This window comes from Anas platyrhynchos, chromosome 19, assembly GCF_047663525.1.
Source record: "Anas platyrhynchos isolate ZD024472 breed Pekin duck chromosome 19, IASCAAS_PekinDuck_T2T, whole genome shotgun sequence".
Classification (NCBI taxonomy): Eukaryota; Metazoa; Chordata; class Aves; order Anseriformes; family Anatidae; genus Anas; species Anas platyrhynchos.
In genome coordinates this window covers 11,424,782-11,436,994 of record NC_092605.1, presented here as the reverse complement: position 1 = coordinate 11,436,994, position 12,213 = coordinate 11,424,782, and the positions used below count along the sequence as shown (strand labels likewise).

Sequence of the window (12,213 nt, the reverse complement as noted above, 5' to 3'; positions counted from 1 at the left end):
GTTGGCACAGCTGACAAACCAGGGACAGATCTGAGGAGGAAGCTGCAAAAGGCCATCCACATGCATTAGAATTATTTTCCTGGGAAGGATTTGATGAGATGTGAACTACATTATTTGCTAATGTTGCAGCATAAGCCTTGTCCAAAGCCCAGGAGAGTCAAAAGGAATCTTTCCATTAACTTCCCTGATGGTAAGTAAGATTGTGACAGATGTACTCCTTTTTTCTTCCTGCTCAAATATTTTAAATCAATCAGAGAGTAGTTTGAGTTGCCCTTTTATGGAGAAGGGGATCATTCCCTCTTAGGTATGCTCATATAAACAGCCACATGGGAGTCCTTCCAGCTACCTGTAACAAGTAAAATTGTTCAATGGTAATATGCTTCAGAGCAGAGGAAAAGGAGGCAAGATGCACTGAATCTCCAAGCTGCACACACATGGCTGGCATGCCAGAAGGAACAGGGACTTGCACCAATGCTGTTTGCAGACAAAAGCTGCCTCCAGATCCTCAATATAAGCCAAACCTTCCTGCTGTTGTTCAGTCTAGAAACAGTCTCCTGCTGAAAGACACCAGAAAACACCCCTCATGTATCGCAGAAGGTGGGAATACCCAAAGATGTGAGCCTTGCGAAGGAGAAGTCAAGCTGCCTCATGTAGAGAAGCACAGCCGAAAGAAACAGGGAGGCAGCCCTGCAGACTTCTCATTTCATCACTGGCCAAGCAGAGCTTGAGACAGGGCAATAAGAGATACCTGGCTAAACCTCTGAGTATTTCAATGACTAAAACCACAAATCAACTAGTTTTTCAGGGTCCTGAGCAATACCATCTGCTGGAGATGCTCCCGCTTTCCCTAAGAAAGGTCTCAGAAACTTCCATTTATGAACATCAGATAAGCTCTTCAATACCTACGCAAACAGTGATGTATGGAAAGTTAACTGTGACTTCCCCAGTATCACCCTAATTCTCACAGCTCTGTATGCTGAGCTGAGAGACTTCCACGGCAAGGCTGTAGGAGTTCCTATGGCCTTGTAGTGCCAGTACCAGCACTCTTCACAGAGGCTGTGACCAGTGCTGACCTGCGGAGACCACAGCCTCTAGCACTAACACCAGGGATAAAGAGGTGAAGCTTTGCTTCAGAACATTTCTGTGTAATTTTTATCTCAGTGAAGTCAGCTGGGTGCCAAAACAAAGGAAGCTGAAAGGAATGAAAGCGGAGTATAGATTGAGTTGTAATATTTGGGCAGGGGGTCAATAAGAGGAGAAGGAGAGTTTAGTGATTATGGTACATTCTTAATTAGAGTATTGCTTCCAGCTCCTCACCTCTGTTTATATAGAGTGTGATAGGATCAGCAATCACAAAATGGGGGGAAGCTCAACACACAGAAAGTCCTTATAAAGATTTCATTCCTCACAGTGTCAAAAGCGACCAGTTGCATTATCTTCTGGAGGCCAATTTAATTGTTGTCAATACAAGTTGCAAATTGGCTTTAACATTTTAAATTGATGTTTTCTCTAAACTGCTCTGATTAATGGAAGAAAACATTGTGTTTCTGCCTTTCATCTGAAGATCTAATGCATTTTACAAACAATAATTGATCCAGCACTACACATGGAGGCAGACAGGGAGAAGCAAACCTGCTGCAGAAACGATTTTACCCTTTCACAGTGCTCAGCAGCGCTGCGGGACAGCTCAGGGCAGAGAGATGGTTAGACAGAGGCTTAGTTGGTTTTTCCCCATGGAAAATACCGAGAAGTTTAAAACTAAAACTGAAACTCTTCCTCATGCCTACATTTACATGGGACACAGCTCAGTGGTGACAAACTCAGCGCTGCTGAAGCAGGACGATCCTGCACAGCACTGCTCCTGACTGCACTCCTGCACCTCATCAAGTGTTCGAAGGCCTCTTCCTGAGCTGTTTTTGCTGGGTGGATGAGCTAAGCAGACAGAAGGATATGACGTGCTGCAGCCAGCACCCAGGGCAGCAGGCATGGATGGAGCCCCCTGCTCAGCACCAGAAGAGCCATAAGGTGACTCAACCGCCTGTGAAACTGGAGTGTGGGGGAAGAATGGGGAAGCCTGCAGGTTCAAATCAAGAACCAGGATGGGGCTCAATCAAAGCCTGAGCAGGAGCAGGACCCTCTCGCCTACTGCATCCTCCAGTGCACGACCTGAGCTGGGCAGCTGCTGAGTGCTGAGCTGGCAGATGAGCTTCAGCTCAGACACCCCTGGATCTCCAGGAGAAGGAATATCTGTCCTAACCTGTCTCACAGCACCTCTAACACTCCTCTCAGTTACACCCTGTGCCACGTACCTGCTTGAACACCCCTCTGCTTTTGATCCTTGCCCGTATCTCTGAGTAACACAGGATGAGGACATGAACCACTATCCCACCTGAGATGTCACACTCCATAACTGTTTCCATGTCTGCTTTTGTGTTGTTTGACAAGGGTATTCATTTGCTATCCCCAATCCAGCTGTACAGACCAAGAAATTAGGAAAGCATCCAAATGTACCGCGTGGACCCCCTACACACTCAGCCTCCATCCTCCAGTAACTCTTTTCTCACTGCCTGTGGTCGGTGTTACTGCATCACTCCTGTGCCTCACTGAACCCCAGGATTTGCTCATAAATTCAGTAAAACTGTTAAAAAACCCAAAGCCTTGTGCTGGGAAGGAGGGACACACAGTGTGTGTGCAGCAAGCAGGTGCATGGCCCAGGCCAGGCGCAGCACGTCCCCATGATCCCTCCATCTCCTGCACCGTGCAGGGCCCTGGCATCAGCCCACAGGATGCTCTTTGCACATTGATGCCAGAAAAGCCTGTTTCAGTAAGTTTGTCCCTTCTCCATGTGGCTGTCTTGTTTTCAGCAGGCTGAGTTTCACTGTGAGGCTTTGTTTCAAAGTAAATCTATATGCTTAATCCTCTCTCCTCCTCACAACTTGTATTAGTTGCTCTTAAAAAAGAGATGCTGTTCCCATAGTAACCTAGCATTTCTAGATATCGCTGTGGATGATAAGCACTGCCGTGCCTGGCCTTGTGGCTCTGGGACTGCACTCTGCTCAATGAATGCTAAATTCCACCAAAACACTTTTACCAGGGGCCTGGTATTTATTCTGCAGCTCTGGATGTTGCTACTCTGTTATGGCTATGCGGCTCATGCGAGTATCAAGACATTATATTTATATGTGTGTATATACACACACATTCCACCTACCCATGTTTTTCTCCACAGTGGAGACTTTTTTTTTTTTTTTTGCAAATTTTTAAATTTTGTCACTTGTTAGCTGTTTTGATGCCTGAAACCCTGACATCAGTCACAGCAAATATTTGGATGCGAGACACAAGAAACTGTTGTAAATGTTGTTGCTTTTTATTCTCCAGTAAGCTCATTGCACAATATATATGCAGTGGGGATATTTTGCTGTCTCATGGGGCTTGTTAGTGGGGCGGAGTTTTCCCCAAGGTTCTTTTTTTCACCAATTTCTCTAAAACTTCAGAGCTCAGTGAAACACTCAGGAGAACAGACTAAATCAATAGCTGGAGGCAGCAGTCCCAGCCTCGTGCAGGGAGGGACGGAGGCTGCATGGCTGTGGAGGGCACTGGGACCACAGGCTTTAATGTTGTCATTAGTGGGCAGCATGTACTAAACCTTTACACTGCCCATGGCTGAACATCCCCACAGCTCCAGGCCCTAAACACTGGCAGCAGGGGATAAGGAAGATGTCCAGAAAACGAGATAAGCAAAGAATTAGTGACTAGTTTAAAAAATCCATCTGAAATCAGGGGAATTGAGCTCACAGGAGATAGCTTTGTCACTGGTTCACCTGACTTTCTGACCCATCCCTTCTCTACTGTTTCTTGAATTACTCAGGGACAAGGTGCTTGCTCTCCAGCACGGGGATAACAGCTCTCGCTGGTAGCGGGATGCAGGACTGAAGGAGCCAGGTCCACACCCGTGCCATGAGGCCATGTGCCCCATGCATTCAGAGCAGGGCTGGAGGGATCAGCAGCACTCGTCCCCTCTCAGGCTGATAGGTCCTGGGGCACAAATGACGCAGCAACAGGTATTTACAAGGTTTTAAACATTTATTTTGAAGTCAAGGGAAGATGTAAAACCAAATATCTTTTGAACTAAGCTGTTAGCCTCTCCGTGCTCTGCATTCCCATCTCCCAGGCAGAGATCGGCAATGCCACGGAGGATGGGAGGACATCAGCTGCTCTGGCACAGCTGGGATAAGTGAATACCTGTATTATCTGACACCGTACAGTCTAACGTAGGTCCTAAATAAGTGAGGAGCCCAGCTCCTCACACCAAAGGAGATGTCTTATTTCATTTTTTTGACTGTGTCTTATTTTAGCTATCCTGCCCCAATTCCAGCTGCACCCACCTCTCCCCACTCTCTGCTGGACAACTTTCTTTCCTGTTTGGCAATGGTTTTCTGGATGCCAGGACACTGAATAAGTCAAAACACTCTGAGACAGAAAAATCTGACATTTTCTGTCTGTTCAGGAAGTGCATTAAGCTATTTGTGATTTTCCTAGGTAGGAAAGGTGTGGGAAGGATTGTGGATTACCGTAACAGAGATGTGGTTGGAGGAAAAACAGATTGAGTGGCTTTCAACCACTTTATCTTCTAGAGATCCTAGAGGTTTCAGAGTTTGTCCTGTATCTCTCTTTAGGAATACAGTGAAAAGAAAAACCCTGTTCCTGGAACTCTCTGGGTGTTTTCCAAGTTGTTTCCCTAATTCTTCACCCCCCTGCACCGTAACTAGCTTTACAACAGAGCACGGGCTGTAAAATGCTACTGCAGGGACTGGGGGATCATTTTACACCTGCTTTGTATTCCCCTGAACAGCTGTAAATGACAACACAAACTGTGAAGCAGCAGGGAATTTGAACGCCTTCGACATACATTTCTACGCTGATCTTTGGTAAATTAATTCAAATAGTTGCTGGGGATTTTTGGGAGAAGCTGGAGAATTTGCTGCATGAATAAAGGAAGCAATTCAAAGCAGAGGCCAGGAGACTTGGAGGAGAGGAGGGAAGGGAAGGAAGGAGGATGGACAGGGACAAGATGTGGATAACCTGGAGGAGACCTGAACCTTGGCTTACCCTGGCCTTACAAAAGGCCCAGTGTGTGTGCTGACCCACGTGCAGGCTGGGGAGGGCATGGCCAGCTGCTATGAACTCCTCTCCCATGCGATAAGGAGGATGGATGCACTCCCCGTGCTGCTGTGCCTATGTTTGGCTAGAAATGTTAGCTACAATTTCCATAAAGATTAAAGGCCTCCCCTGCATTTGTTCACATTCAGAACAAGCTCAGAGTATGCCTCTGGGTGGAAGGCACTGCTGAAAACAGCACTTTGAATATGTACATCTCTGGAATATCCTGACTCAAATGGCTTATTAAAAGCCTTCCCCAGATATATCAGGCTAATCAGAGCGTTAGCCTGTGTTGTTTGCTGCACTGAAAGTGGTAATCCTGTCAATAGGCTGTTCTTCACACCTGCAGGCACCCCCATCCCTACAGCAGGTGAATAGAAGATTTTGTGCACTGGCAAATTATCTCAGCCTACCCCAGAGGTCATCTCTTCACCTGCATGTCTGGGGCTGGTTTCAGACCAAACTCAGCATATTCTGTTGGTGAGGCAATGTGGTATGCTGAGAATTTACAGAATAAAAGAATATAAAAGTAGGCCAAATTATTTTCTCCAAGCGCAAAAAAGGAGTTCTGCCATTGTTTTTGCAGCCTCCTGATCCTGGATGTAGTGAGAAGCAGCATAAGTCCAGGCACAGATTTTACCTACCTGCCTCATGGTTGGGTAGGTGCTCTGCTTTGGAGACCTTTATTACTGAAAGCATTGCACAGTCACATCAAGGACAACCTTGTCCTGAACACATCTGGAGATATCCTCCTCCCACAGAGCTTCCCACATCAGTCTAATGGTCCCCAGTATCCCCTTTCCTAAGGCTTGCAATACTGACGAAGTGAATTGTATGAAGAAGAGACAGAATGGAAGAGCCAGAAGGAGACCAGGAGAAGAAAGGTCCAGTTCACACCATGCACTGCCCCAGAGCATCATAGGTTTGTGCCAGCTGGGAGTCTGGGCCGTAAGCCTGCCTCCCTGAGCCACAGAACTTTACTTAAACCAAGCCCATGTCCCATCGCCACAACAGTACCACACTGATTTACACCAGCCAAAGACCTGGTTCAAAGTCTTAATTGGAGTCTTTTGTGGTTTGGTCCTGTTTTGGAGGGGAGGAATGAGGTCACTCTCTGAGTGATGGTTAGGCCTGAGCTGGCTGCCCCTCCACCACCATGGCAGTCAGAAAACTCCCGTCAGACAACTTCTGCAGGGGCTGAATATTGCAGATCCTTTGCTCAAACACATTTTGGGTTGAAAGCAAACCATCTCCTTGCATCTGACTTTCAGAAGACCTTCAAAACCCTAACGGCATTGGAGGTAGTGGTCTGAGCTGAGAATCTAGTTGTGATTTTTCTACAAATGCTAATGGCTATCAGCATCACTGTCGCAGGAACTGCCCACGTCTTTCCTGGCACACCAGCTGACTGTGGACGATGCAGAAGGATTGCCTCTGGTATGACCTCTGCCCCTTGTGCCAAACACAGCGTCTTCCCCCACAGGAGCCGAAAGCTCCTGTCTCTGCATTGCTGCTAATGTATGACGTTTTCCAAGCCCACAGAAACTACTGACCTTTCTCCCACCCCTCCTCATTCCTGTCCATGCTTGCTCGCCATCCACTGGCAAATGGATGGCACTAACCTTCACAGCAGGTGTCAGGAGAGCTGACGGCCAGGGAGAGAGTTAACATAGTTCTCCTTCTGACAGGCCTAAAGTTGCTACTATGATGGAGACATTCAAAATGCCAATAGATAGCTAGGTGAGATGGATTTCCTGTAATCTCAGACTCATCATATGATACCTGTTACTCACAATAGCAAACAGTGAACTAACAAGAGGTCTGTGTGGGCTGAGGGAATGTTCCTGTCTACAGAGAGCGCTGTAGCTCATACTAATTAGGTGGTGCACAGCTGGAGAGGTGTGCTCTGACCCAAGCAATCTGTACGCACACACTTTGGCTTTACTTATCTGCAAAGAGCCTACCTGTATCAAAACAGCAGCACTGTGTGAAAGCCATGAACAGAAATGTCAGTGGGACATCTCAGTGTACAGGGTGTGAACTGTTCCCTGCCATCCCTGAAGGATTTAAGATTCTCAGGGGAAAGCAGAAGGTGCAAGAATCCCTGGGGTGATGCCCTTCATGCACATGGAGCCACCAAGCAGAAATGTATTCTCTTTCTGATGAACAGCCAGCCCCCACACCAGCTGGGGAAAGCGGCAGCTCTAAGGTGACAGGGTGAAGCTTTCTTGAAAATCAGTGTCCTTACCTGAAGAATGGTAATTGTCCCCATGTCTAGGACAAAGAGACCTACTTTTTCTCTTTCCCCTTCAAAAAGTTTTAGGTAGACCTGAGTTCCTCTGTCTCAAAGCTTAACAGTGAAGTGCAGACCAAACCCAACACCGGGCCCTCCCATCTGCCATGGAGCTCTGACAGCTTTAAAGCCCCTGCTGCGCAGTGCCCAGGTGAATGTGCTGAGGACTCCTCTCTGTGTCTGCTCTGGTCTTCAGCTCTCCTTCGGCCACTTGCAGCAGCTGGAGACAGTGACCACAGTCCAGTGGGCTACCAGAGGAAGCTCCCACCCTGTGATCTGCTGCTGTGACTCCCTGAGGGCTGTCTGAGTGCTTGCTGGAGGAGCAGCAGTTGCAGGTGGGAAACGGGCACCTCTCCATACATCAGGAAACACCAAGCAGCGCCCAGCGAGCTATGTACCGCAGGCAAGTCCTCAGCAGCACCTGCTCACGCTGCTGTGTTTGGACTCTGCTGCCTCAGCCACGGACCACCTCAATTTGTCACTGTCACCCACAATCATTTTGTTCACTGACACCGAACCAGCCTGATGGAAAAATGAAGCCATGGTTTATTTAGCAAGACTTAAGGGTGCCCTTCTAGTTTTAAGTTTGGAAACAAAAGTTCCAAGTAAAACAAATATAAAACTCAATCTCGGTCTGTGTGCAACTACTGTAGTCCTTTCTGGTTGCTTAACCTCTCATACTCTGGGGACCTGAGACAAACCACAGCCAGTAGAGCTGATGCTTCAGACCCCACTGCAAAATGCTGCAGCTGTGGTCTTTTCAAGACAATTTACAGCACCAGTGAGCAGTGCTTAGCCTGGTTCCCACTACTACATGCTACTGCCTCCTTTTCCCCCTCAGCTTTCCCTCAATCCTCTCTTTCATTTTTTTTTCGTGTTTTCAAAAAGGAAAAACAGATAGTGAGCCCTCTTACACTTCTATACTGGGGCTTACCAGCTTTATTCCAATTGAGCGTGATATAACCCAGTTTTGTTCTCCAACTTTTACTTCCTTCCCAACCTTAAAGATTTCAGCATTCACTCATCCTGATTCCTGCAATAATATGAGCAACCAAGTACAGTGAGAATGGAGCACTGCCCTATTTTGCAAATGAAACAATATAAAAAAGCATTAACTGTATAGCTGTTTTATGAGCTCATAATCTTTTGTAAGTGATTAGCTTTCTGTCTCATATGATATATGAGGACATGTTAATAACGGACAAAACTGAGCCAGGAACAAGTTCTTTTGGGCAAACTACAAGAGCAAGTTTTCCTTTCCCAGCTTTGGCCAGGGCTCAGTGCGACGTTTGGTCCAACTGGCTGCCCCAAGCAGCCGTGACTGACTGCCCCGACAGCTTCCAGTGGCTGTGCTGGAAGTGAAGTCCCTCTCCTCTCGAGCTGGATTCGTGAATATTTGTACTAGCACCCCACTCACGGCACCCATGCATCCATTACTTTAGTAGAAAGTCCTGAGAGCATCCATTGGAGCCATTGGCTTCTGAAAGGCACCCGAGAAGGATACTTCAATTAGATATTCCTTTCACAAACCTTCCCATTTGCCTTTTTGTTAGCTTTGGCAGTGCATAAATGTGACATTTAATTCAGGCTTCCAGTATTCAGCTGGTCTCTGATGCTGCAAGCAAGGAATTTCATCGCTGTTCAGGGTTTGCCTGCCCTAACTGTTGCCCATTACTCCACTGGTGCCAATGGGAAAAGACAGGAGGGCTTTTGAAAGGGGTTCACCTCATTGTAGGGCTTATGTCAGAGTTGCTCTCTGATGGAGCCTGTAGCTGTTCCCTGGCCATGTACCCTTATTTCTCATGTTTCTATCCAGGGGCAGCATCACAGAGCCTCTCATGAGCCAGCAGATTTTCAAAATCACCTTTCTCTTCCAGACAACTCACCTCACCATTCTCCAGCCCAGCATTTTATTTCAGAGGTATAATTCTTTAGCATAATAAATAAATAAATAAATAAAATTATAGGGTTCACTGGCTGCTGTGCAAAAATCAGAGAGAAAAGAAATCCTTCTGACTTCTCAGGGAAATTATTTTGTTCCCAGCAGTAAAGGAGCCTCCATGAGAACACGGTCACCTGGTTCCGTCTCCATAGGGTGGTGGCACATTGCAGCAAAACTTTTTTAATAGTCATCACAACAAGGTAGTGATACCAGCCAATACCCTCAGTCATGGGCACTTTCCACAAAGAGGGGAGCACGTCAAGTCCTGCAGGTTGTGGAGCAGCCAGAGCTCCTGCTGGCTTCCTTCAGAAGCTTCCCTAGAAGGGACTATTAGCAAAACCTCCTCTGATCGCTGGGTGGCACAGGCCAGGAAATGCCACCCAGAAACTTCTGTGTGAGGCCGAACAGCTTGTGACTGAATGAGGGCATATCTTTAAGGCACACATCCAGTTGCAACTGAAAGATGAGAAGTGATGGGAAGCCTGCTACATCCTTCTTAACAAAGATGGTCAGCAACCATCAAGGTATTGTTTTGACAATTATTGATATATGAAGCATTAAACCAATCAGAGTAATATCTTTACCTAAGAGGCTTGCATCCTTATTCCTCTGGGGAAATCAAGGCAAAGAACAGTCAAGTGATTTGAGCAAGTTCCCCAGAAGCAGAAACCAGAAAAACATTTGTGTGCCCCAATTCCAAGGCCAAGGCAAGCTGGTGTCCTTTAGCTCCTGGGATACCATCTAGGTCACCTTCCACACTTTGCTCTTGGCACAAGCCTACAGTTCACCTGAGTGAAAAAAGTGGCCTCCATTAGGTGGATTTCTTCCTTCCCAGCTGCTGTGTGCAGAGAGCCCAATTATGCTTTATAGCATGTGTGTTTGGTTGGAAATACACAATGTTCTGAGCTTAATGCAAGCATTTTAGTACGAGCTGAATTTATACCTCACTGATTCTGAATTTTTAAAATGCCTAGAGAAAACAGCCACTCTGTTCAGCAAAAACCTTAAAGAATCATCACCACTGATCCTTGTACTGCTCTGCTCTATCTGATTGCCTTTTAAATGCATTTATTATCCTAATTTGAGTTTTCAAAATCTGCTATGGTAAAGTGTGATGTTCTGCTGACTTCTAACATGCCACTGGCACAACCACCTCAGAAAAGAGATCAGGAAAGCAGCACTTACCTGGGTTACTTTTGGAGGTGCGCACAGGGGTGTAATGGTTTTTGGAAGATGTCCTGACTGGGGTGTTTTCTTTGGGGGAGGTATCTATGGCCGAGATAGTCTCTCTTTCACAGTGTGCTATTGGGATTGGCCCCTGCTGCCTTAAGATGTCAGCCAGAGCCCTGGGGAGAGAGGAAAAAAAAAGAAAAAAAAAACATTTTCACAAAGCAGCCAGAATGGCATTCAGCATTCTCACTTCCACAGTCACTGTATAAAACCAGCAGTACATGGGTTTCTACCATAAGAAAAAAAGAAAAAATAAATTAAAAAAAGGAAAAAAAAGGCAATAAAACAACAAAAAATATGGCTTAAAAGCTCAGTGTTTGTTGGTTTTTTGTTTGTTTTGGTTTGTTTCTTGTTTTTGTTTTTTTTATCTGTGCATGTGTCTACTGCATGTATTTGCAGGTTTGCCTAGCTATTGTTTCCTTATTTCCTATTATTTCACCCCAGGGTAATGTCATCTCTCCATCACTGTCTTTGCTGTCAGCAAGAGTGCAGATGGACTGCTCTCCACAGCACACAGCCCTTCACAAAGAGTCACCATGGAACTCGCCAGAGACCTAAGACTCTGACACTGTGAGCTTATAAAGGTTTCTCCAAAACTGCCCTGCCCACACCAAATTTCAAGACTGAATCAGATGAGCAGTCCAGTCCCCATGCTTCTTAAATCCTTACTTTTTCTGCTAGAAGGTCAATACACAGCAGTGATAGGAGTGGGTTTCTTAAAAGAGAACCAGCAGTCCATAAGAAAAGGACTAAAAATATTTTCATGGGTTAATGTCAATACAGCCATTAGCCTATCTTTAGCTTTTGGTCCATTAGAGGCTTCTTTAACGGTTCTGAGGTCTCACTGCTATTCCCCATGAAAAGAAATGTCACAGAATTCAGCTGCATCCAATGTTTTCCCCTTGGATGAGTGGAGACTCAAAGGTTTTTTCCTCTGTGAATATCACAAACACAGTGGAACAATTACAGCGTGAAATGCACTGATTTTCTTAGTGCAGCCACAAGCTATCTCTCGAGCCATAGGAAAAGGGGTGGCTCGTGTGGATTATAAGGGACAGCAGCATTTTAAAGATGATGGAGTTTGAAAGGTTCCTTTCTCTTGGTAGAAGGAATCTACCTAATGTCACCTCGGGTACCAAGAAAGATGTAAGGAGGAGAAATTCCTTCATTGCATATTGATGAGAATGATGATGGTGTTGCTCATACCTCCTCGCATTTCTTAAATGCCATATTTTTGGTCTTTTATATGAGAAATAGTTTGGGACCTGAGTCCATTCCATTTTCCAAATCATTTCCTTTACAGACTGCCATCCTTGTACATAATGAATTGCAACACTAATGTGCTCTACAGAAGAACCTCTTGAAAGACCTCAGAGGCTCCAGAGCAGGAATACATTAGTTCACACCCACCCTGTACAGCATAAGAATATTTTTTAATGTTATTTGATTATTTACTGTTTGTACAGAGGGTATAGAGGCTATACCCACTTACATGATGTGTATACATGCACACACACAATACATATGGAGTAAAAATGTTGTCATGTGCAGGCACATCAGAGCACAAATCCCTGCCCTACATGGTACT

The 12,213-nt window shown here is 45.8% G+C and overlaps 1 protein-coding gene across 1 annotated transcript in view; it reads right to left on the bottom strand.

Moving 5' to 3' along the window:
• Positions 1-12,213, bottom strand: part of SHISA6 (shisa family member 6) — a 254,479-nt gene that overhangs the window by 228,838 nt on the left and 13,428 nt on the right. The window contains exon 3 of the mRNA XM_027471237.3: positions 10,581-10,741. Within this exon, the coding sequence (XP_027327038.1) occupies positions 10,581-10,741 (161 nt within the window). The remainder of the gene's footprint in view (positions 1-10,580; positions 10,742-12,213) is intronic.